Genomic DNA, 26,243 nt, shown 5'->3' on the forward strand with positions numbered 1-26,243 from the left:
TCCGAAAAAGGAGATGATTATGTTTTAAGGTTTGATGCATGTGGATACTTTTGACTTTCATATAAAAATTTGAAAATTTATCGAGGAGATTATGAAAAATTTTCCCTTGTTAGAGAGTCGCCAAAAAACTGTTTTGTCTTAATTATAATTGTAACCTTCTAAATAGATGGGGCGGGTATTTATACAGACGCGGGCCTGAACTGACTAATTTTTTGAAAGATGTGATCACGATGATGACACTAGTCAAAGCTTAAATGTTTGCGGCTTCCTGTCGGCTCGTAAAAGAAAATGCGATATAAATCCGTTTTCAATTGAGAACAAATATTCAACATGTGAGATTCTAACGGCCATATTGCGCGAGCGAGTTACTCTTAAGATGTTAACCCTTAAGCGAGCTGGAGATAAAGATGAGGATATGATTCTTGAGAAATCCAGGCCTCTTTCCCCGCTACTTTTCCACAATGTTGCTTTTAAACCTATTTTTAAAGTGAGAATACTATCCAGCTGGGATTTTTCACTCACGGGACACCAATGTAGGTTCGGCGTTGACGATGCCGCTGACATTTCTTGTTTGGCGAATAAACGTTACCATAGCGACGTAGTAGAGAAAAACCAAAATGGCGGATGGCTGTTGAACGTCGAAATATGGCAAAGAAAACAGCGTCAGAGAAGGCTGATAAAATAGAAAAACCTGATAAAGGAAGTACTTCTGGCGATAAAGGAGCAGGAGATAAAACGCCGGTGGAAAATGAAGAACAACCCGTCGAACTTGGTAAGTATTCTGATCTGTGATCCTGCTCCAGTTTGGTCAGGAGATAGGTTTTCTTTCGCACATAACGCAGACATAAATCGAGGCTTACTATTGCTTACTGTCATTCGAACTGTTAACCAAAAGTTTTCATAAGTTTTTAAAAGTTTGTAATGTTGTCCTTGCAGACTGTCTTCTTGTTTTTTTGGTAAACAGAACAGTCTTTGAGGACGCCGGTAAATTATTCCCAGCACTTAGAAATCTGTATAAGAGGTCAGCCGAAATATCGTTGAGGAAATAGCATATATTTCCTTCGCTGTTATGCTTCCGTAACTGCATGTTTGGTACCATCAAGGTATCTTTACCCGAACGTCTTATGAATGTCATAAAAGGCAATGTCTACTTAGAATTTTTTCCGTTTGATCATATTCCGTATTTCGCTGTCTTTTAACGAGACGTTCGACATTAAAAACAATTTTAACACATGTGAATGACATCTTTGACACTTTCTTTATTGAAAATGGTGCGTTTTATTTTCTGTTTTAAAAGACAATTGACTTTTTCGTTATTGATTTTCTTCGATTGTTGAAAGGCGCTAATCATCTTATTGACTTCATTTCTTGTTACGTGTCAACTTTGTTGACTAACTCCTCGAAAGGAAGAAAGGTCTTTTTGTTTTACATGGTAAATCGTTGAAGATTTCGGTAGCTAAGGACACGTATTCTGCTGTGGAGTGCAGTTTGATGGCTGTTGAATTTCTTGTGTGAGATCACAATGTTTGCTACGTTACGCTCCGTTACACGAATGAAGCGCGCGCTGAAGAAGGCTGACCGAAGCGGTGGTGGTCGGCTTTCGATTGCCATTGAAATTGAAGAAGAAGAGGAAGATTACTTGAGCACGTTTATGTGGTATGGAGGTAATTATGCATTTCGACAATGAGTGTACATTTCGCGCGTGTAGAAATATGTATATCACGCGAATCGAATGTTTCTGACAGTATCCTATAAGTTAGTCGATATTTGACATCTCTGCATGCAACATGCTTGTAGTTAAGTTTACCCAAAGGATTAAACTGAGACGTAGGTGTATTATGCTGCTGAGGATATTGATGAGGCTCAATTTGTTGACAATATGTGGATTTTGGCAGATGCAATGTATAGTCCTTTCCTTCAATATTTTTCTGTCTACAGTATAAGAACAGGTAAGAATGATAACTTCCCAGCGCATTTTTCAGTTGAGTGTACCTAAAGGATTAAACTGAGACGTAGATGTATTATGCTGCTGAGGATATTGATGAGGCTCAGTTTGTTGACAATATGTGATTTTGGCAGATTCAAATTATGTGTATTCCATTCCCTCAATATTTTCTGTCGACAGTATACGTAAGACCAGGCTAGAGAGATAACTTCCCTGCGCATTTTCCACTTTATTTGTTGAAAATTTAATTTATTTGGTGGTCCAAGTAATTTCAATGACAAGTTTTAAGTTTCAGGAATTAAATTAAAGATGCAAGTTGAAGGGAATTGTTTTCTTACTGAAAAACAAAAAGTTGTCAGATACTTCATATCAAACACTTAATATATGCTGTCAGTGTAGTTTTACAAATTATGATTTCACCTAAGCTCAGAAATTTGAAATAGAAGTGTGAAGGAAAGAGGCAGTCATAGGGACACTATGTATATTTACACATAACATGTTTGCAGAACAAAGTAAACAGAACTGTGGTCTGAAATCAAACAGTTGAAATCTGTCTCCATTTCTCATCTTGGTCTGTAAAATGGGCTCTTCGTTATTTAGTCATAAGTTGTTGAAGATAAAACTACATATATAAATATGCAAAACAAGAACAAAACAAGACAAAAAAACTTCAGTTTAGTAGCTGGAGACAGTTTTCCTGTTAACATTGTATTCTAGAATGAATTTCAGGTTGGAATATTTTAAAACTACAGTCATTATTTAGTTGCACTTTCCTAATTGCTATTGGTACATAAAAAAATGCACTTTTATTATCATAGGCACAAAAATAAAACTCTCTTCCCTTTTTTTTTTAATTCCTTCCCAGATATTTTGAGAATCTAATTCAATTAATATTTCTTGAATTCTTGGTATTTTTATTACAATTAAGAGATTTTCAAAGTATCTTATCTCTTTACCTAGGAGAATTAGTACAAACCAACAAACTGTTGGGGCCGGAGAGACCTCCATGAAATGCTAAGGGTAAACCTATAATGGAGAAGTTGATGTATAGGCGGTTAAAAAATCTCACTCTTTGGCAGCTAATCAACAAACAAGATTTCTGTCTTATTCCTATATGTGGATACTAAAGTAAATTATACTATACTGTAGAAGTTTCTGAAACTAGAAAATTCAGTTTTCAGGTATGCACTTGATCCACATCGCCTTTAAAAGTTTAGTTAGAGGGACTTTTCTGTTAGATGTTGAGAATTTTTCAGTCCTTGTGAAAAAGAAAAAGAAATAAAAATGACATTTGTCTAACTTATCCTTTTATGGCAGGTAATTTAGTGTTAATAACTGATCATGAGTTGAAAACGTAAATTAGCCACCATAAAGGATAAAGAAGCTGATGTTTCAAGTGTTAGCCCTTCATCAGAGTGGTGGCGAAGGGCTAACACTTGAAACATCAGCTTTTTACTCTTTACAGTGGCTAATTTATGTTTTCAACTCAGTTGTTAACACTAAATTACCGATGCAGCACCACAGTTTCTTTAGAAACTTACCCCTTTATTCATTTATCCTTTTATGGATTGATGTAAATAAAGTATGATAAGTAAGTTAGTTAATACTTTTTCTTGGTTCCATATGCAGAAGTGGAGACTATTTCTCATGGACCAAAAGTATTTAAGTCCTATTTTAACAATCTTTTCTTGTGGAAATTCTATCACAGGATTCAAATACCTAGTTAATGGCAGATATCAATTTTTTTTTTGCCCTTCATATAAGTTGTTTTGGGATGTCTAAATTAATCCTTTGGCCAAACCTTTAACACAAAGAAAATATGTTTCATGTAAATTTGCTATTTTTGTCAAGTTATAAATAGTCAGAAGACAGATTGAATGGGTAACACCTTTGATTATTGTGTTGGTAATAATGAATATTTAAAAACCTTTTTTGTTGTTTAGTTATAATTGGTCAGCAGACTACTCCATTTAGATATCATAATTATGGTGCACAGATGCCTGTGCTGTTGTTTTGATTTCATAAAGAATGACAAAAATGAGTCTGTTTAAAGTTATGGTGTTTTTCTAGGAAAAGCTACTGTTATTGAAATGTTTTTAGGCAAGTCATTCTTTCTTTGTTATTCTTTTTGTCATAAGAACAACATTTTGAGTGTATTTAATCCTGAATTTATAATCATTTTATTGTGAATGAGGTTTTCAAATTGACCAATGAGAATTAACAGTTATTGACTGTTTTTTTGTTTGTTGGTAACAAGAATTTACACTTGTATGCACAAACCCATGTTTGTGACACAGGGTAACATGATGTTTCAAAGAAATGAGAGATTTACTCATAAGGAGGAAAACAGTTCAGTGAAGAAATCTGCATGCAATATCAAGAATATAACTTACAACTGTTTTTGATGGAGGTCATAGCAGAAGTTCCTGACCAAGAATGCTCTATCTCATCAGAAAATGGTGATTTTTGTTTTATACAAATTTGCTTGTTGATTGAAATAATTATACAGTTTTACATGACAATCTTGGTCTTTGCATGCAAACAATTACTCAAGTATATCTTTTTTCCAGCTAATATAAATCAAGAAAATTAATTACTGATAAGTGAAAAATGTTGTTTACTGTTGGTTTAGTTGAATAGCTTAACATTTGATCCTTAAACTAACAGCTTGATATTTATTCTAATAGTTATTGAAATTATATTGTGTTAGCCATGAATGTTGTACAGAAAATCAATTATGTGGGTCTTAACAATAATACTCTTGCTAGTAATTAAAAGTTGTGAATTTCAAGTTATAGCTGGCACTTAACTGCACTGTTTTTGTTTCCCTGAGTGATCATACCTGGTGATCGGCTAAAAGATGTCCCAATACTTACAATTCCAAACTCAGTAGTCAAGTTCTTATGTTGTACAAAAGTTCTGCTTTGTTCATTACTCTAACAGGCAAGTCTGTGAAACTGTCAGTTTTAATTTTGGCTCCCAGGCAAAACAAATTAGTTACCGGTACTGTTTATCCTAGCATTATAAAAAATATACAAAATGTCACAACCAGGTGAATGGAAGTACCTATTCATTAGCTAGGTTATCAAGGAACAAAGACCATTTTAGTCTCACAGCTAAATTTGAGTGAGGGATTTTCTTAATAGATGTTTTCATGACATGAGATCGTCAAGGACTAGCACCATAAGAGTTCATGTTACAGGTAGAGTGCTGTTATAGGAACTTTGATAAACAGCTGGATGTGTTGCTCAGTTTTAGTAATGCCATGCAATTCAACTAAACACCCAGCCTTGTGTTATTGATCAGGATTCAGACAATGTCTTGTTACCTGACCTTTGAAATATTTTTTATCACCCTATGTGCATTGTGATAGAGGGTGAAACAACTTCAGTTCAATGCCATACACTTAAGTTGTTAGTACTACCAGTTTAGTAGTAGTCGTGAAATTCTCCAGTAGTGAACAGCCTAATATAAATCTACATATGAATAACCAACAATTTTGCTCAACACTTAACTTGTGTGATTACCGAGTCAGTAATGCCATTTATTTCTCTTTAAATACATTTGTCAGTGTATCAGTACAGGTGAAAGTGGGTTACAATCATATTCAAGGCTATAAATACCTCTAAAAACCAAGTTTGAGATCTGTACCGAAAGTTATGGACCAAGTTTTTCCTGCTCAAATTCATGGCCAAAGTACAATTATTATTGTGCAGGCCATAAATCCAAGTAGGAAAAACAATATTTATTACATCTGTTGGTGTAAATAGAGGGGGAATATTTCAAGTTGAACAAGTTTTTGAATTGAACAGGCCTTATAGCAAAATATACCCAGTAAATTAACCCATCACAGCTCACATGCAGGGAGAGATAAACATTAGCTGCATCACTGGCCAAATTTTATTCACTTTTGTTGGTTGAGCTAAATTAATGTAGTGAGGCTAATAAATTACACTTAATGGACTGTTACAATACTTTCTCTATAAGTTGTCTATTTCTCTTTTTTTTTTCTTTAGAGCCTTACACTCCAACAGGGAACTTTGAGGTGGACTTCTGTGAATTATGTTCAAGAGCAGGTTTTCCAACAATGCAAGTTGTGCCACGGCCTCATCGTCCACCAACACCTAATGTCATACCCCAAGACAACACCCCTGTAGGAAAACTGGATAAAAAAGATGGTAAACCCTATTTGACTGTCTGTTGGGAAGGGATGATTGGTCAAACCCAGTTTGTTTTAACCCTCTACACCCTAACATAAGTATGCACATTCTTCATACTGTTCTCTACACATATCCTAAGGTGCTGAAGTGAAGAATTTGTTTTAAACTTTATCCCTCAGAAAGAGACTAATTTTAATTTCTCCTTATGGCTGAATTAAATGAGAGAATACAGGAAACGATTGCCCACAGATCAAGCTCTTGATTTTTAAATATATTTTCCTTAGCTTATTTGTCAATATCATAAAAATTGTGTAGGAAACTGTATACTTAGAAGACTGTGTGAATACTGATATTGGGGTGAAAAGAGTTTACAAACAAGAGTTGCGATGATCAGTTTGTTTATTTGTGTGACCTTAACATGTGATTCAGAGGTGTTACTGTAAGGAGAAATAAGATGTTAGGCACACTTATGGGTCAAAGGTTTGATTAGTTATTGTTGAAGTAATTTAATTGATATGACCATGGTTATTTTTTACAACAGAAAAGAAAGATGAAAGCAGTAAAACAGAAGAAACAGGGATAGTTGATGGAAATGAAAATGAAGAACCACCAACAACATTTAATGTGAAGGAAAAATACCATTACTTCAAACCCAGAGTGGAGGTTGAAACTGAAGAGGAGGGGAATAAGTCACATATCAAGGAGATTTACATTCGAGGTGATCTATTCCTTGGGATAAATTTTTAATTAAAAGATACAAATCTGTTAAAGGCCAATTCTTCACCCAGATTCCTTCCTTTGACTCCTGCTTTATGTGTGAAAGATTTAAACAAAGATCAGATGCAATCATCAATTTAATATATTATATCATGTTGTTTCTTTTATTACAATCTATTTTGTTCTTGTTTATACAGGTTGGAAAATAGATGACAGAATTTTAAATGTTTTGACTGTTACTTTACCACCACTGGAAAAGTTGACCACAATTGAGTGAGTCAATTTTCTAAAATCTTATTGTCTTGTATATCTTAAAGTTTGTGAATTTATGTCTAATGGAAAAGGATGTTTTTAATCACATTGTGAGCAGCTATGTATTAATGGAATCAAAGATATTGTTTACACAAGAAAAGGGTTCAAACCCTAACGTGCAGACACCAACATTGCCATCATTTTATTGTAACAGTTTTAGATGCCAATGTGGCTGACATCATGCCACCTGAAAATGATATACACTGCTTAATTGATGCTTGATTTGTACTTTTAAATAGGTGCTCACTTGTAATACAACATGTGAATGCCCTTTTAGGGCTGAAAATAATAACTATACAAATTTTTATACAGTAGCTTAGTTTTTCATACCTTATTTTTAAAGGAATTTAACTGATTGAGAAAATTCTGCCAATTCGCCCTATTGAAATGATCTATAAAATGCTCTTGTGCACTTAACGTCAGATATAGATTGTAACTCTGTAAATGGCTGCATCATTGTTTTACTGGGTAATATTTTCTTGACTATAGTTTCTGGAACACTGGCCTTCAGGATAATGGTTTGAACACTTTAGCTACTCATATTATCACCCATCTTCCCAGTCTCAGGTACAAATGTCCATGCTTTGAATTCATTAATATCCTTACTAAGTGTACTTTTACCCTTTCGCTGCCAAGATCTCATTAGTTTCCTCAATTTGTCTGACATAAAAAATCCTATGATGTTAGTTTGGACAATTTGGTATACCTTTATTTATTTATTTTCTTTTTTATTGTCACTTTTCTGCCTGATATTGTCTCAGTAGTTAAAGGGTCAATAAAACAGTTATGTCTTATCAAAGTGTGTTACAAGTGTGTTACAAGTGACACGGTAATGAAGGTATTCGCAATTTCTGCACTCAACATGATATATCATTTTTATTAATTATTTATCCTTTCTTAACTTTTAAACATACTTCAAAGTTTCAACTTTATTTTTCACCTTACTATACTTCAAATTTTAAGTTCTCTTAACTTGAGGGGTTGAGTTTGTGTCAAACAAAACTTTGTCATTAAAGTTCAAAGGCCTGACATGATTTGAATTATTTGATAGTGAGGAATTTGTATACTCAAGGGTTTTGACAGGAACTATATGGTCCTTTCCTTTCTTTAAGAGCTGTTTTCTACTGGTAAAACCTGAAAAAAAGAGAAAAAGATGGCATTTGTCACAAGTATGAGATAATACTAAAACTCTTTTCTTTCCATACTGATAGAACATTGTGTCTGGACAACAATCCCGTAACACTTCAAAGATATGGAATCTTCCTTGGTGAAGAAAGCACGTAAGTTTGTTAAATCTGTGTCATGGTAATTAACAAGTATTTAGTCTTATAATATTTTTATGGCTACAGTCACAGAAGATGTAGTTAGGATTAAATTAATTTATTTAAGTTAATACTTTTCCTCATGGGTTATGCGCCAATCAATTTTAAGCCTTAACATCCCTCTCCCCCTTAGGGCAACCCACGGGTGTTTGAGTGTAGTCTATGCCCTGGTGGTGGGGAATTTGAACCTTGCCGATTTGAACCTGATGCCTGGGTGGGTGGGAAACTTGAACCAATTGTCAAGTCTTTCTAGCAGAATACGCGTGTTTTAATCTTTTAATATAGAGGTTTTGAAAGGAAAAGAGTTCATGCCTGTGAGTGAAATGCTCAGTCATGATCAAGGTTTTAAATCTTGGTGTATGAGTAGAAAGTAATGAGTGCTGATTTTGCCTTCTGCAAAGATAGACCATGAAATCTGGCACTTGGGTTGGGCATTTAAATACAATTTTGGCCCAGAAGGGTGGGAATTTTAACAAACCAATCTTTAAAAGATCAAATGCCATTGGGTTGCCTGGTAAGTGGGGTGGTGATGTTGAAGCCTCGAATTGATTGATGTATTATGATAGATGTACAACATAAGTGAATGAATGGCAATTATTATTTCCACACATGGGCTGTGTAATGAACAAACAATTAACCCTTTGACCCCAAAGTGTGACTAACATATGAGCATGTTACACCGTTGCTTATTCAACTTCATTGGCTACCAATTGAACAAAGAATAACTTTCAAAATTGCAGTAATTACATTTAAGGCGCTTCATGGTGCTGCACCTAGCTATATCTGGTAGACTTCTTAGATCCTCCAATCAATTTTTACTTTCTACATCTAAATTTAATCTTAAAACTTATGGTGGCCAGTCTTTTACTATTGCCGCACCTTCTGTTTGGAATGCACTTCCATTCGAACTTAGATCTTGTAATTCCCTTTCTTCTTTTAAATCTAAGCTCAAGACGTGGCTTTTTAAAATTGGTTATGATGTTGTATAGAATGATGATGTTTTTATAGGATGACTATGTAGTTTTGTAGGTTTAGGATTTTGTTCTTATTTTTATTATGTAAAGCGCTTTTGGACCATTGGGAATTAGCACTCTATAAATACTGTATATTATTATTATTGTATTATGAGCCTAACAAGTAGGAAGCCATTATAGCAGGGGAAGGAAATTTCACATGATCATTCAGTAGCCAGTGGGAGGTGGGGGTGGGTAGGGGTATAGAAAGATTACTTATGCAACAAAGAATTACTTTAAGTTAGCTAAATATTAAAAAGTACTTTTAATTATCAATTTAATACTTAAATCTTTAAGATGGGGAGGGTGAAGGCTGTCAGCATAGGAAAATCATGTAATTTATAGGTTATTGATTTATTTACACTGGTCAACAAACTGCAGCTGTAGATGTAAACTTATCTAGTAATTTAATTACATAGTCATACATGCATGTGTTGTTTGCATGTCATTGAAAATAAGAGTGGAGAAGATAAAGTAAACACACCTAAATGATACACATCATCTATTTGAACATGAATTGGTAATGGTGTGCTTGAAACTGTTGGCCAAACCTTGATAAACTTTTGGCCAATACTTGGCCCACAGCAAGCCAACTGTCAGCAGACTGTTGGCCAACAGGTTTTTTCAGGGAGTTGTTCCTCACAGTTACCCAATATTTTAAACTGTAAATTTCAGTGCCCAGTACAAATGTTCAATGCAAGACAGTTTACCTATTGACAACTGACTCATTTAATTTTTGGGTATATATCAATTTTATGATCTTATTAAAAAATTTAGAGTACAGAACTTGTCCTTGAGAAACTGTTATGTCAATGATATGGGGGCGAAGATGATTGGGAGAGCATTGACAGCCAACAAGTCACTGACAACCTTGAACTTATGCTATAACAAAATAAGTTGTGAAGGAGCCTCCTGGATAGCAAAGGTAAACAAAGATGACTGTGTTTGGGTTAAGCTATGATTTGTGCCTGAAATTAGGGGCTGTGAAGTTTAGGTTGCAGGTGATCATGCCCTTACAAAATTATTTTGTTGTGTTTTGGGGAAAAAAATCTGCTTCCCCCCACCTCAATGATTATCTCCAGAGTGGAATACAAACCAAACTGTAGCAAAATGCTGGAGGGAAGTAACTGGGATAAACAAGCTTTCCATCCAGGAGGAGTGGGGATTCTGTAAGGAGATTTGTGCTATGGAAACTGGTTTGAATGCAGCTTTGTAAGTCAGTATAGTATTAAGCTGTTATACCTGAAAGGGAGCATTTGATAGGCAAGTTACCAATGCTTTGATAAAAAGAAAAAGTTGATGGAGTCAGCACACTGGAACAGAATTCAACTGCATGCAAAATTACTATAATTACAATGAAGTCAATATGGTCCAATCAAACATTTTACTTGCTTTATCAGGGATTAAGAATGAACAGAACCCTGCTGTCTCTTAATCTTGGAAGCAATCTTATTGGTGACAATGGAGCCTCTAAATTGGCAGAGGTGGGTATAGAGAGAAATCCCTTGCATCCTTGACTATATCTAGCTTATGACAGAATTAAGATCACGATACATGGATGATGCTAGCCAAAGGAGGATATTAAAACTTGCTGATAAACTGTAAGCAAGCCCGTGTACATGTGCCTACTGTGCAAGGTGCATGTGCCTGTCAGCAAAGTCAACAATCAAATATGTCCTCCACACCAGTCAGGGTGTTGGTTGGGGTGTATGTATATGGATGGGGTAATTCCACTTATGTCCCCCCCCCTCCCCCTCCCCCACCCCATTGTATAGTAAATACACAGACCATTTCCCCTGTTTTTCAAGCCTATTTTCATTGATGATACTATTCTTCACACTTTCCAATATTACACTGTCCAACATCATTTCTAGGTTACTATTCATGTAAAAATCTCAGAGACTTTCCATCTAAATATCTTTTGTGATATTGACTACTGAAGCATAGAACATCTTGATGAGATGCTTCTTAACGTCAAATGCACCAGTGAATGTTAATTATAAGCTGCTTTTAACTTTTCTAACCCGCAATGATCAGCCTGGTCATCTCTTACTTAAAGAAATGCTTATAAATAGGCTATATTTATTTGCTGCTAATACTTTCCCAGGCAGTTTGTCTAACGCTGTGGCTAATTTTATGTTTTTTTTTACTTTATAGGTGCTTTCAAGCTTTGCTCTCACTCATGAGGAAGTTGTGGCAAGGAGACTTCTCATCTCTAAAAAATCTCCTGAAGAAGTAAGTGCCTAGTTAGTGTAGTCAGAGTTGTGTGTCAGTCATGTGTAGTAACCTCAGTGATATCCCTAGCTAGCTGTTTAATCATAACCGTTACTATTTCCGAAAATGAGATTGGTGCAGAAGCTGCTTTATTTTCCACTAATTAGTCTGTACTGCTATAATCAGGCAGTGTAAGCGGACAGTTAGCTGTTATTGGACACCTGTAATCGGACATTTGAAGCAGTCAATTATACTAGGTCCTCTCAGCTAAATCCACCAATCACAGATTTGATCACAATAACCATAGCAACAACCCCTTATCTTTATTGTCTCTCCCGGAGATGTTTGTCCTAAATGTTTTTCTCTTTTGGAAATTGTATTGGTTATGATTAATTGTAAACAGGACCTCCTGTCGTCCAAACCTGTCTGTAATCGTACTCGTGATTAACAAATCGGACTCTAGCTTAGCGGTTGTCTGATTTTGTTAATCACTCGTATGATTAAAGACCGAATTGGACCCCACTCGGTCCAATCTATTATCATTATTTATTGACCATTTGCAGGCAGGTAGTCCTTCCAGAAATTTGAATGCTCCAACTGGTGGTTCAAAGGACAGGCCAGCCAGTGTTCGCAGTGGGTAAGTTCATCAGATACATGTAGATTATTGAGGAATTTATCAAAACTATAACAAGATTCTCGAACGTGATTGGTTATCACCAACCCGATTTGAGCACTTATAGGACAGTGTACGCGTTATGCTTGTAATTGGACAGGGTAATGGGACAGCTGATACGTCATGCTTGTGTAAGTAGACAAGACGCGTCTCTTGGACGCGCTGTTGTCGCGCATTTCGCCGAGTTAACTTTCTTTTTGTTTTGTTTTTTTTTGTTAATCACTCGTTTGATTTCAGACCGAATCGAATTCCTTTCTTTCTTATTACCATTATTAATCACAGATCTGAAGGCTGTTACTCAATTTGAGGATTAGACGTGGTGGTTTATTGATTTAATTAGTGTGCGGACTGTAATAAGCTTTTATTGACAGTTACACCCTTTTACTTTCACTGACATGTATTGTCTCCTCTCAAATATTGGTACACTGTCAAGCGACTGTTTATTGATAGTGAGAGCCACAAAAAATTAACTGAAGGAGTTGTTTGATTTGACACTAAAATCTTGGAGCTAAGGTCTACAAGAAATATGTGGAGACAGTGAGGATTTAACTACTTATTCGTCGTCTTCCTTCAGTACACATATCTCCAAGGAAGACAAAAAGAGCCGAGAGAAAAGGGACGCTCAGAAGAAGAAGGTGAGGTTAAAATTTTGTGCAAAGCTGTAGATCGACGGAAGGGCTTCAATTTAGGTTCTAGTGTTTTATTTGACTTTTCTAAGTACTTTGCAAATAGTTAATACAGGCCTTGAGTGAGGTAACAACTGAGTTTTGCTCGTGACCTGTGAAGACGATGTTGTGTGAAACAAGGTCAATTAAGAAACTTAAAACAACATGAACGTCGATTTTTAGGAATACGGAGAATCAATTGCCTCCGCTTTCTTTAATATCGCGCTAACCTACTAATCTAAATTTCCATGTCGGTTCACAATAACTCCCCTACATCATCAATGCCGTTCAAATTTTCTCTTCTAGCCTTCTCGTCAGTCCTCACGACTTGCAGTAACATTTGCAACAGCATCAACAAAACTTACTGTTAGTAATCGCAACATAATCTGCTTATCTCGTGTAGTATGCACGCAGTGTCCCTCATTTTTGTCCAAAAGAGAATAGTAGTCGCCCGACTGAATGTCGGAACAGCAGACATTCTAGGAGGTTAAATAATAGTATCCTCTCCAGGGGGAATGACAATGATTCAAAGTTTCTTTTTCTGCACTGGATATACAATAAGGCTTGTATGCACACTTATCACTTCAGAATCTATGAAAATTTTATTTTTTATTATCATTTTCTGTGTTGTTATTTAAGTGAAAAAAGAAACAAATAACTGATTATTTTAAGACTAGATGTAAACATTAACCCAGAAAGGAGAACCGTCGTCATTCCTACGAAATCTCGCGAGCGTAAAGAAAAATATCTGTGCACCTATGAATTATCGAGTATTTTCATGCCATCTCATTCCAGTCTCGCTTACGAGATCTCCAAAGGTGGAGACATTTTACCGATATTGTAATTAGTTAATCGATAATCTGGTTCATTGAGAAGCTGGTACAAAGGTAAAAGGTCAACCGTGGGTTGATCATTTAGCAATGAGATTACGAGTTCGAGATTTTTGTCGCGTGATAGGTGATGATGGAGAGGTCTTAATCTTAATATGTCCTCGCCCAGACAAGGAAGTGGCGATATCTGGAAGAAAAGTTCAACGATCGCACCAATGACACTTAAAACTAGTCTTTTAACAATTTTTATTTATACGTCACAATCTTTCATTGAAGTAATTTGCTACGGTGAGAAGAAAATAAAACTTGATCATAAGAACTACACAGATTATTACTTCGATAAAATAGCAGGCATATAAATGGACAAAGTAAAGGAAAAAAGATGGAAAAGATTGACATGGAGTTATAATTCTTTTAAGATGCCACACAGCCAGTCAATTAGCTCCGTTTACGTCTTTTCTCGTCAAATGTAACATCTAAAGTATTCAATATGCTGTTTGTTTTGCAGGATACCAAAAAACAAGAAACGGAAAAGGCGAAGAAAAGTAAGTAGAACTGGGAACTAATGTTTCTAAACGTGTTCTTAGCCTCCCGCCGAAAGTAAAAAAGAAAACAAAAGGAAAAAAAGACATTAAACAATAAATTAAAAATCTCTTTTGTGATTTTCACTTAGTTGCCTCTACTGAAACCGTCAACAAGGGTGTTGGTAAAGGGAAAAAAGTTAACACAACCAAAGGCGATAAGAAAGTGCAGCAACCTGAACAAGAGGTAAGTATTTTGCAGTTGTTTCTCCATGTGCCTCCCAGCAATATATTCTGTTGAATCAAGATAGGATTACATCATCATCTCTTGGTTGATTAGAATGAATTGGAATGGTTATATTTTTTTTCACTTGCAGCAACCGGAAGTTGTAGAGTTCCCTAATCCACTCCTGGAAAACCCCATCAAGGAAGAGAGTGGTGAAATTATTATCCCTGGAAACAGAGCTCTTATTAACTTGAACTTATCGCGTAAGTTTTTCTACTCATACGCGATTAAAGAAAATTCTGACAGAAAGTGGTTTGCCATGTTGAGGATATCCTCCATGTTCTTTTCTTGGTCATTTACTATTGATTTATCTTTATTCCACATTCCAGGGAATAAATGCGGTGAAATCGGAGTGGAGGCTTTTCTTATTTCTGTACAAAGACAAGCAGAAGTGACGTCCTCAGTTGGAAAACCAACAGGACTTATGAGGCTATCACTCAGTGTGAGTAACACAGCATTGTTTAGCTTATGACACGAGTTTCGACAGTATGTGATATTATTCAGAACTTGGAGCAAAGGCATGAAATTTATCTTAACTTCGGAAAACTGGTACGAGACGCGGTGGCCTCATGGTGAGACTCAGGTTCGAGAGGTCTGGGTTCTAGACTTCTGGCTGGGTAGCCTTGCAATGTACTAGCATCCCATTCGGGGGGGGGGGGGGGGTTGTAATACCTTTAGTCGCCAGGACAAACTCCGGTTTGGTGGGCTACTTGACTCGTGTACAGAAAAAACTTACAACTGCAGAAATTCAAAGCAGGGGATACGCAATAACTTGTATTTCATTCAGTCAACTTTTAAAACCGTGCAGTTTGTAGCAGCTACATGAATGGATTTTCATGAAAAACGGAAGAAAGAAAATACAAGAACTCGCCACACTTTTAGTTCTCAGTTGATCTTTAACCCGTACTCTTTCCATTCGTTTACTAACTCTCAGCCATGTCTCATTTTACAGAGAAACCTTTTCCCTCCAGAAAACGGTTCTTATCAAAGATTGATGGAATTAATGCAGACTCGCGATCCATTTTACAAGCCTCCTCAGCCGAGTCCTGTGGATGAAACTGGCGCTTCCACAAAGGTAGGTAAAACTTGCTTGCAGAGTTAAGTGTAAAAGGTCAAAACCTCTGCTCATTTGATTGAAACACTAAGCGAAATTGTAATACACGAATGTCGAAAAAGGAGGGTGGGCGCGTCGAATTGTAGTGGACAAGTCGGCCCCTACAGGTAGCTTAAAAGATGTCCATGATTGCAACTTGCATGTCAACACTGAGTGGATATTGGCCCACCCAAAATTCCTTCGACATGTTTAAAGCCCAGGGTTTGAAAAACAAACGAACCAACAAGCAAACAAGAATTTATATCCGTGTAATTAGAAGTGCTTAGCGGACCATTCTATTTACTTTGCCAGGACGAGCCGTGACGAGAACAGAAGAAAGTGTTAAGACCAAAAGACATTCAGTTCTTCAGTTAAGATAAATTTAATTAAGAGGCCAATTTTGTTTAGGACACTTGCCTCACCGATAGACTAAGCCAAGTAAGAATTTATGGCGTGCTTCATTTAATGTGTTTTGAATCAACTTTTTTTTCCCAACGATCATCGCATGCCCTTTCCATTGCTCTTGAAGTCATTGTATTTTACTGTAAATAAAATATTCGTTAAACTAGTTTGAAGAATTTTTTTGCCCGGCCCCTCGAGCTTATCTTTGCTAAAAACTATGATCGTTAGCGATTCAGACCTATACGGAAAGACCTGTGATGGGTAAAACCAGCTCTTAGTACGTGTAGCTCAATTTTTTTTCTAACGCAAAGATGGTACGAGTACGTGAAGCTGAGGGAGACACGCATATTTAATAGACACAGTGTTACAACTGACACAGTTATAACGCTTACGTAAATGCCTACTCATCTGTCGAAATTGGCTGGGGAAAGTATTTATTGAAAAAAATATCAGTACAGAAGCATTACAACAACAAACCTATTTAGTTTTTACGCGGTTAAAAAGCCTACCTCATTAAATTGGCTGTGGTCTGTGCAGCTTCAAGGGTGTAGCTGCCACCAGTCTGTGTATGGTTCCGTACTCGGAAAACCGATTCATCACATCTTGCTACAAAATGTTGATGTTTACGTTACTTGCTTCTCTCAGTTTTCACCTACTGAAGTACTGAGGTAAATCGCTCTTACAAAGGGATAACGCCCGAAACGTCAGCCTTAAAATTCTTTACGGTGGCTAATTTACGCGGTAAACTCAGTTGACAACACAAAATTACCCTAACATAGCAGTAAATGCGTTGAGCATCTTATCAACACTGCAAGTTGCGTTGCTATGACGACACAAGATTTTGATTGTTTTGTTATCTTCCTACGTCACCGGGTGGCGCGAAGCCTGGACTCAAAAAGGTAATTTTAATCAAACGTTAACTCATCTTCGGTGAGCTATGTTAACATCGCTCTTTTTAAAAACCTTTTTTTTTCAGACTGGTTTCTTCCCCTTTATAGACTGCGACACCCATGCTTCATCACTATTAAGTGTAAAATATCCGTTAACGGAAACAAAAATCGATAAGTTTTGAATCTGCGTCAAAAGAGCACGCGACATGTTGCGCGCGCTGAGCACCTGTGTTTGAACACGAGTTCTGGGGTCTGGGTCGAGGCTGATTAAAGTTGAAAAGTCAAGAGAAGAAAAAAACCTCTTATTGAAACTCTTGTTTTTACAACGTACCATTGCCAAAAAGGAAAGAAAAATATCTTGGTGGCAAAACAGGACAAGGCGCATTTTAGCGTTCAACGTCTGGTCACAGTATTCATGCGATTTACAGACTAATTTCACCCGCAATTTTCTAATGTATGTGAGAGGCTGCTGAAAAGCAGTTCGGAAAGCTTGTGGAAATGTAATTCCTTTCATACAGTGTTTTCACCTGCTTTTAAATTAGTTGTTGAAGCTAACATGTGAAAAACTCATAGCTCTACTACACGCGCTGGAGAGCCTGGACGGCGATTTGTAACTCAGTTTGACGAACCTAAAAAAAAGAGTCGAACTATGAAAGGAAGCCGTTCGCTTTTGTTAGTTGTATATATATATATATATGCTTATTTATCTTTATTCCTTGTTTGATTCCATACTAATAGAATGTAGTCTACTTGGGAGAAATATTTGAATACAAGCAAATTCCACAACAAAGAAAAACGACGCACAAATGGCCTTTTTAGAAGACCAACACACTTTTCATGTTCCTGCAATAGATGCGGGGTACAATTTTAAGAAATACATCACGTCTAGGATGGGTGCATGTTATCGATCCAACACAAAAACAAAATCACTATTAAAATGGTGAGTAAAAAAAGGCAATTTATTTAATAGTACACTTTTATTGAGGAATCAATGCATACTCAAACGTCATAATGCAGTTTAGATTTGCCCTTCGCATTAATTTATTCGGTGTCAACATCATTTAGTTCCACTTAACAACTTATTTTTCGTAAGTAAAAAAGTCTTAACATTGAAATATATTACGGCTTCCGGTAACACTCGGATATAAGTTATCAACTTATGATCCCTTTAGCAAAATCTTAGCCTACAACTTTGCAGCTTTGGTTTCACTCAACCATATATCCGAGGAGCAGTCTCCCCCCGGATAACGAACTTCATGAGCGAGAGCTGGACCGTAGGGTTCTTCTCCAAAATCCACACAGAAATCAGGATTCAACTTAAGACCACCATTCACTGTGTCAACGTCTACTTGCAGTAACATGGAACCTTTCCTGAGAAAGAAATCGGAAAACAACTAAATAAATGAATAACTAAGTAAAATCATACAACGAGCAACAAATTTTAGCAACAGAAAGCCAGCGAAGGAACAAACTAACAAACCACGCAATGAAATCAAAGGAATGGAGTTTTTATAGCCCACAGATAATATTTTCAGAGTTTACCTCACTTCTTTTTTCGTTCAGTTCCAACTTTTTACCTAGCCTCCATCGTTTTGATCAATTCGTTGTTGTAGTTTTTTTCCTTTCTACTACCGGTGAACAAGAGAGTTTCTTTCCCCGAGGATGAGCCCATTGTCATTGCTATGTAAAGCCGATATAGTTCAAGAGATTGGCAGTTGCCTCAACCGAATAGTTGGTTTATCATTTGACGTTAACGTGAAACAACGTGGCGATGTCTTCTTTTATGTTTTTAATTGTCACGAGAGAATATTTCAATGATTCTTACTTGGCCAGGTCAGGGTAGAACTGATTGTCCCATACACTGTATAGTGATGTAGTAACGTACAGTCGTTTTCCATCCAAACTCAACTGAATCATCTGCGGTCCTCCTTGTACTCGTTTTCCCTTCACGTAACACGGCTCAGGTTGTCCACTCAATTCAGAATCCTCTATCACCTTCACTGGACCGTCTTTAACAATACTTCCACCAATAAACAGCTAACAAAGAACATTTTCAGATAAACTTTTAATATTCCGTCCATCCAATTTTGCCCCATTGTGAGGCCTCAGAGGTGGTGATTTGACTTAAAGACGTGCCGATATTCTTAACTAACTGTACGAAAGACCCTTAGTTGAAGCCAATAACTTTTAAAATTCATCATTAGGAAAAATATTAACCACAACAAGAAAGAACAAGGTAACAAAAGTACTAAACTACGAGCAGGCCCACTTTGGGGACCTTTCGCAAACCACGACGGTGACGGCAACGAGGACTTGGCAAAACAAAAGACCTAATAAACAGAACAATAGCTTAGCTCGTGCGATTTAAAACTGTGTACATTTCTTAGCAGTCCTCTGCAAAATAAAAACGTGAAATCATCAAACCTTGCGTGGTCCGAGAAAGGAAACCCGGAGAGAAAATTAGTTAAGTTTCCATTTGGAACTCAGAGCCGCTCTCATACGTTATGCTGAGGTTAACTTGCGGCGCCGTAAGAGATGGTAAACACATCCGATAATTTTCGCGAGCTTCCAACGAAAAATATGTAATCATTTTTAAATCGACGTCTTTCTAGGCGTTTCCGTCCTAAATGCTTAAGGTCCCAATTATAAGCGTTGCGGCACCAGCGTTTCTTCGCCTGCGAGCAAGTTTTAGAACTTGAGCAAAGCCAGCCAGCGAGAGATCTGCCAGGGATCTGGTACTAACAATGAATAATTTCAAGCCCTGGTATCCCAACTCATATCATACGAGAATTGACCACTAGCTATGATTCATCTATACAAACCTTCATACCACGACAATTAAAAGACAGCCAATTAGAAAACAGAAAAGCCGTTTTGTATTCAACGATATCACACGGAGGAGACATGAAAGTGTTGATCAGTGTGCACGCACATACCTGCCCGACAAGCTTTGGGTGCTCAGGATTTGTGATGTCATACTGTCTGATGTCTCCATGTAGCCAATTACTAAAATACAGGAACTTGTCATCCAACGAAAGAAGGATATCAGTTATCAAACCTAAGTAAAAAGGATACCATCGTTACCTTAAACTACCAGAGGTGGTAAACATGCCACCTAGCCTTACAAAACCCAAAATCATCCTACAAATGCGATGATACTCTACAAGGTCACGAGAAAGAAAGCGTCATTTTGAATATAACTTAATTTTCATAATTGATCTGTAAAGAAATGTTTAGCAACTGGGGAAGGGAAAATTTTGCCGCGAAGTAGCACAGCTACCTTACGGACTATATTGACATAAATTTTCAGCAGTTTTTAAAATTTTAATCAACTAAAATGTTGTAAGGAGTCAATCATCTGTTCTGTTGTAGCAAAAATTGCGCGACAGCCCAAAGCACAAAAAGAGACTGGGTACGAGAGAAAATCCTGACCTGGCATTTCCGGTAGAGCCCATCCCTGAACTTTCTTGTTTGGCACTTTAACCACCGTTTCAGCGCTCCAAGTGTCATTCTAAAAGGCAACAACGATGAGATGTCAATGGAGGGAATTTTCTTTGAAAACGGGTTTGCTTCTTTGAACAAGCTGACCACATACCTCCTGTACCGATTACTTCGTTAGCAAGAATAAAATATAATTAAAACAACTTTTTAAAATATATTTTTCGGAACCTTACCTGATTTTTGAAAAACCTGACGATGGTACTGCTCAAAGCGCATCCCGTAAACCCCTGGGGCTGTCGAGGATCGTGCAGGAATCTTATCTCCAGGGGAATGGTACCCATTCCCAGGTCTATCGTCTGTTGAATGGTCCGTGAAGTCCAGTCCCACACGTGCAAGTGTGATCCATATTTGCCTGAGACATTAGAAATTAAAGTGTTATCCCAGAGTTACTAATCAACGATGAGCACAAGTTAATAATACAGAGATTATGAGCAAGAGATTTATCTATTCCATGCATAACCAAAGGACATGTACATGTGAGTAATCCATTCACATTTTCTCTTTAGGGCGTAGACCATAGAACTCGAGAACAAATTTGGTGAAATGTTTGGCCCTGTAAAAATTGTAATTGGCATTCTTCAAAATGAGTTCCAGTCAAACACGATTCACGATAAACAAAACTACATGGCATGTAGTACCTCCTTCAAGGTGGAAGTTCAGTTAAAGTTGTCTTCACACTTTCCTATTCAAATGGTGTATACGTTAAGACCCTACTGACCCGCCTGAACATCCTCCACCTTAAATCCCTTAGTGAGCGCCTTGGGCACGCCCCATTCCGTACTGATCATCACATTGTGATGGGGCTGGTACCAAAAGTCATATCCCAGAGGTGGAGGGGTCCCAGACTCCCACCGTCCTTTGACGTCAAACGTCTCGCCGTCCAGAATGACATAGCCACCTGAAAGAGAAAGACGCATACCCTACTCGTCCCAACTTTCTCCAGACAAATTAACGACTCTTATTTTCATCAAAGAGAGGAAATTATTATAGAACAAGAAAGATTTACAATTTAACGTTGCCTTATAAGATAAGAACGTTTAAGATAGAAACTGTAGTGAAAAAGAAAGTTTAGAATGAGCGATGAGAGATAAGAAGCGCCTTCCGTCCAAACCTTCATTTATAATAAGCGCTTGAGTGTTAATGGCGGAATTACGGTATTCTTCAAGAGTAAAAAAAATCTTAAAGCTTCATTCAATTGAAGCTCGTAATCACCCTCGGTAAAAAACTTATTACCTTACCTTCACCCTCGCCATCAGATGTTCCAAGAGAACTGATCATAACCTCTCCGTTAGCCAAACAGTGCGTTGTGTGAAGATAACCGAGTCCAGTTTTACTGGCAACCTCTTCCGGTTGGATTATCTGTTCCAAACAACATATGTTTATGGTGTAAGGCAAAGTCTTAAAATCTAGAGGCTTATAACCACTAGTGGCCGGGTTCTGTTGCACAAGCGACTGGCAGTGCATCCCATCTCTCCAAAATGGTATGCAAGTCCAGCGCACCCCACACCCTAGTATTTCTACAGGTTTGCCTAAAAACTTCGCCAATACCTATCTATACTCCTGGGTGTAAACGGGCATAAACTCATATTTGTTCTCACAAGTAATCGCTCAGAGAGCGAACAAGAAAAGAGCCACGTGCGAAAAAGGGAGAAAAGTCGAATGCGAACACAAGAGGGCAAAAGAGAGCAAAAGGAACCGCTGGGCACCAAACCTAGAGACTCAGCCATAGTTGACACTGGGACCTGTTCCCCCAGAGTGCAGCGCACTCATCACAACACTACTTCACCATGCCTTCAAAAAAAAAAAAAGAAAAAAAAAGAAAAAAGGCGAGACAAGAAAAATTTTAAGATCTGCAGAGGTCGGGAATAAGATCCCTCTCAGCATAACGTCTCAGAATCTTTAAAAATCTCCACCTTAAAAAAATTAGTATCGTTCCGTATAGGAATCTTGGCCATTACTTTAAGAGAAAATAGAGAAATATAGTGCAAATAGGACGGCGTTGTTGTTTTTTCCTACCTTGTGTATCTGTGGCGCTCTTGGATTGCCTCCCACATCAAAGATGTAGACCCGACCAGAAATTAACGAAGGCATGATGAGGCGGTTTCTCTTCTTGTTTGGGTCACCAAAACAACTAGAAAATGAAAGCATACTAAAGACACAACTAAAAAAAGCTGCGCGGTCATCAACTACACCGAAAAATAATTTGAAAAGCACATCTTAAATCCCACAATGACAACATTTCTTCTAATTTCTAGGGTCTTTATTCTTTTCTCCCAAACGGAGCTGACTACTGCGTTTCCAAAAAGTTTCTCAATGGAGAACCGCCACCTGTGATTTTTTTTTCTAAGATTATGTTAGTTGTGGCTTACGGAGAAGGAATCGACGCCATGACTTATCTTTAAGGATCCTGGTGATAACAGTATTACTTCTTACAACGATAATAATAATAATAATTACGATAGCAAACATTTTATCATCATCTACATCGATCGATTAATTCCTATCAAGTAAAGCAAATTTTTCATCACTACTGTGGTCATAAATTTGTTTTACGGGTTGATTTCCGCGGACTAGGGATCGCAGACGGATTTTCTCGGAGAGTTTTCAAGTAGCAGGCACTCGATTAGCCAGGCGCGTCTTAGACTGGCACAAGTGAACAAGAAGACATGCGCACATCTTCAATTCTCCTTTTCCTTTCTCCAAGGTTACGGGGCGAGGGGCTGTGTTCATGAGGTTTGTTGAGAACAAATCGTTTACCAAGGAGAGTTGGAATCGCCGTGCACGCACCTGCTTGATACGCATGTTATTTTAAAAGTTCCATACTACAGTAAGACTAACCTACTACAAGCATTCCATCCACTGTGATGTAATTCGTCTCCTTTGTAAGGTACTGGCAAACGATGAATGACCTGCGAAAATCACAGCGACAAAATGTTTTTAAAGTTCACAGTTCCCTATCAGCGGTAAAGCGGCAGTTCATACTCGTTGCGAGTTTTCCCAGGGCTCGCAATACCAAGAAACTATAATGTCGTTCATAAAAATTATAGGAAATCAAAATGATACTCTTCAGTATTTTCTAGGAATCATGTGATACAATCCAGTCTCGCATTGAGGACACCCTGCTACTCCCAGGGACATGAGCGAAAGTTTTCGTTGGGGAAGGGTGGGGTGTGGCGTAAGGTAGGGTGGGGCTAGGGTGGTGTGGGGGCAAGGTGAAGTAAAGGGCTTCATATCGGCTGCCTCATGATATTGTTGGAGCATGCCTGGATGTACTGCTAAGAAGAAAATCTAACTTTATTTAACTTAAGGGAGGGGGTTTACATTAATCCAAAGACTCCTCGACCCCCTCATTTTCAGTCCTCGGTCGTTCAAGAAGACATAAGTCAGGCTATTTCTTGTCAAAAATATATTCTTTTTTTAAATACCCGAATTCCCCTTTTGGTACTGAAATGCACTTTTCACAACCTCTAGGTCCAGAGTCTGGAATAACTCATTATCCATGGCTTATATATGGTGTTACCTTTGAATAAGTTGCCGAGCGGGGATCAACATCAACAGTGGCAAGGTAGTCCGGTTTGTCCACTCCAGTATTTGTGAGGATACATGGCAGGTAGACAATTGTCTCCTTTGGACCCTTCATTGCATCCAGGGGTGTAGCATACCCAGGCCCACACCCACAGTGTCCTCCTGCTGCCGAGATAAAAGGTAGTGAACGCATTTAAAAAAAAGTTGAATTGAATTTTTCAAAACTTTATAGTTCATTATATTTGTACCTCTGTAGTCGTGAAAGCAATCATACATAGATTCAATCTTAGGCAGTGGCCTTTCCTTACAAAAAGAGAGATTTCTACATCACGTGAAACCCTCGCAATTGCACATCAATCTACGCACGTCACGCTCGCTTCTCGTGACACCTTTTTAATTGTTTTTTTGGTTTCATTTTTTGTTTCGTTGCTTTTACTCTAATTTTTTTTCTTACGGTTCTGCATAAGAAAGCAAATACGTAATAATCGACGTTTGAACGGGAATAAAGCTGTCGGCGTTTTGTTGTCCAAATCTCTTTTCATTCCAAACACAGAAGTTAAAACACAGAAGGATTTACACAGAAGTAAGGGGCCGACTGCGTTGATGAACTTCAGAGTAATTTGGGTTATTCGATTTTCAACTCGCAGTATTCAAGTAGATCCTCGTCTTGCAAGGGAATCACACGATATAGTTAAAAAAAAAACACACACACACAGAGTACATCAGTTGGTCTGCGACCTAAATCCTCTCTTAAGACTCGGGTATTTTTCTTTGTATTTCGCTAATAAGAAATATTTCATAATTTTCAATCCACGAGTCTAACCAGGTCCGATAACTGTCCGCTGTTCAAGGAGCTCGTGGACTCGAAGTTTTTTTTGGCACTAAAAGGCACACAGTATCGCCACGTCTTCGCCCGTTGCGACACAGCAGGATCAGAACAGGAATAATTGCGAGTGATATTTCATCAGTTACACCAAATTTTCGTCCTTGTTAAGGCCCATCATAACTTCATAGTCACGCAACGAACTAGCCACATTGCGTGACAATTCTAGAAACGACTGCGCGAAATTCTAAATCAACATCGCACAGAGCAATAACATCTTTAAACGCAACATTTGAAATACAACTTGATGCTCAAAACATAGAATCAACTGTTCCGTAGTATAATTACTTTTTGCCCATTAAGTTTCAACGAAGAAAAGTATCCACAAACCCACGAGGACACTAGTAACAAAGACAACTGAATCTTACAACGAGGTTTACCCAAGCGAAGGTTGACCGAGAAATTAGTTCCGTTCAAGAGAGCTCTTCCCTCTAAAACTGTGCATCCCGTCTCAGCTAAGTTTACGTTCTAGCCAGTTGATGGTTGAACTCAAAACCAATACGAGTAAATATTAAGTCACTTCAATTCCTGTTGTTGCGCATTAAATAGAAAGTTCTTAACTGCTTGCATAACACATGCATAAACCGCACTACTATTTCGGTCGATTGAAATACTTATCAGAATTGTTTAAGACCTGAAAGAGCTAATCTACACTTACCTACTGCTGTCATTTTGACGGGCCAAACTTCGCTGCATTAATGGAGAGAATGTTCAAGAAGTAAAGATTAAGTGTTTGCGTAATGATTCAGCTTATTTAAAGCCAAGTTAGCTATTGGTTCCCCCACTGATTGTCACGTTAACACCAGCCGTCACTCAACCTGGATTAGTAAATATAGACACTCCGCAAAAGCGTGCTACAGCTGGTCAGGACATGGCTTCAAGATTGAGCTAAGGACCAGGAACTCTTTACCTCTTCTCCAATGCCAGCAAGGATGTAAGGCTGACTAGTAACGATTTGACTGATTACTGACGGCTTCTCTTGTTTGATTGTCTTCTTTTGTTACGCATAACGCGAAAACAACCTATTTAACCCGCATCCTTGATGAGTACTTGACTATTTTTTACAGCGATCAAGTTTGTGCAATCACAAACCAGCAGAGTCATATCCTGTCAGAACAGCAAAGGGGAATGGATTTCATCTGCTTGCTGGGAAGCGTGGAAGGCGTTTAAGAACATTTGTAGACGTGTTTTCACGGCGAAGTACTTTGCGGTCCCCGACCAGTAATGCAACCCTCGCCCGCTCTGTTTCATTAACTTTTCGTCGTTCTTATCGAGGCTAATTAAAATATCC

The 26,243-nt window shown here is 37.6% G+C and overlaps 2 protein-coding genes and 1 long non-coding RNA gene across 6 annotated transcripts in view; 2 read left to right on the forward strand and 1 right to left on the reverse strand.

Annotated features, from left to right (window-relative positions):
• Positions 1–598: 598 nt before the first annotated feature.
• On the forward strand, positions 599–16,319 carry LOC113674616 (leucine-rich repeat-containing protein 71). 4 transcript variants are annotated; one of them, XM_089197110.1, is made up of 17 exons: positions 599–1,664; positions 5,962–6,123; positions 6,647–6,823; positions 7,020–7,095; positions 7,624–7,701; positions 8,346–8,414; positions 10,247–10,394; positions 10,870–10,953; positions 11,627–11,704; positions 12,247–12,320; positions 12,931–12,991; positions 14,360–14,396; positions 14,525–14,619; positions 14,750–14,861; positions 14,988–15,100; positions 15,611–15,733; positions 16,064–16,319. In XM_089197110.1, the coding sequence occupies exons 1-17, from the start codon at positions 1,523–1,525 to the stop codon at positions 16,073–16,075; spliced, it is 1,641 nt and encodes a 546-aa protein (XP_089053236.1). In that variant the 5' UTR covers positions 599–1,522; the 3' UTR covers positions 16,076–16,319. The 4 variants fall into 4 exon arrangements, with proteins under 4 accessions (XP_089053236.1, XP_089053235.1, XP_089053238.1 ...); XM_089197109.1 differs by having other exon boundaries at positions 599–772; XM_089197112.1 differs by having other exon boundaries at positions 1,443–1,656.
• A 1,662-nt stretch (positions 16,320–17,981) lies between these two features.
• The window catches only part of LOC113674610 (methanethiol oxidase), a 9,342-nt gene continuing 1,080 nt past the window's right edge, over positions 17,982–26,243 (reverse strand). Inside the window, exons 3-13 of the mRNA XM_089197113.1 lie at positions 25,611–25,642; positions 24,065–24,234; positions 23,383–23,453; positions 22,561–22,675; positions 21,783–21,903; positions 21,263–21,442; positions 20,718–20,896; positions 20,476–20,554; positions 19,980–20,101; positions 18,869–19,080; positions 17,982–18,414 (exon numbers count right to left, since the gene is read on the reverse strand). Coding sequence (XP_089053239.1) covers positions 18,228–18,414; positions 18,869–19,080; positions 19,980–20,101; positions 20,476–20,554; positions 20,718–20,896; positions 21,263–21,442; positions 21,783–21,903; positions 22,561–22,675; positions 23,383–23,453; positions 24,065–24,234; positions 25,611–25,623 — 1,449 coding nt within the window. The 5' untranslated portion in view covers positions 25,624–25,642 and the 3' untranslated portion in view covers positions 17,982–18,227. The remainder of the gene's footprint in view (positions 18,415–18,868; positions 19,081–19,979; positions 20,102–20,475; positions 20,555–20,717; positions 20,897–21,262; positions 21,443–21,782; positions 21,904–22,560; positions 22,676–23,382; positions 23,454–24,064; positions 24,235–25,610; positions 25,643–26,243) is intronic.
• Positions 25,747–26,243, forward strand: part of LOC149049591 (uncharacterized) — a 778-nt gene continuing 281 nt past the window's right edge. The window contains exons 1-2 of the long non-coding RNA XR_016183860.1: positions 25,747–25,886; positions 26,020–26,243. The exon at positions 26,020–26,243 is cut by the window's right edge and continues 281 nt beyond it. This is a non-coding gene — a long non-coding RNA (uncharacterized LOC149049591). The remainder of the gene's footprint in view (positions 25,887–26,019) is intronic.

The sequence above is a fragment of the Pocillopora damicornis genome, chromosome 2 (assembly GCF_964200805.1).
Source record: "Pocillopora damicornis chromosome 2, jaPocDami1.2, whole genome shotgun sequence".
NCBI classification, from domain to species: domain Eukaryota; kingdom Metazoa; phylum Cnidaria; class Anthozoa; order Scleractinia; family Pocilloporidae; genus Pocillopora; species Pocillopora damicornis.

Coding starts and splice junctions, on each gene's coding strand:
- LOC113674616 (XM_089197109.1), top strand. CDS start 625: ATGGCTGTTGAACGTCGAAATATGGCAAAGAAAACAGCGTCAGAGAAG. Junction 6,124..6,646: donor AAAACTGGATAAAAAAGATG/GTAAACCCTATT, acceptor TTTTTACAACAG/AAAAGAAAGATGAAAGCAGT. Junction 7,096..7,623: donor GAAAAGTTGACCACAATTGA/GTGAGTCAATTT, acceptor TCTTGACTATAG/TTTCTGGAACACTGGCCTTC.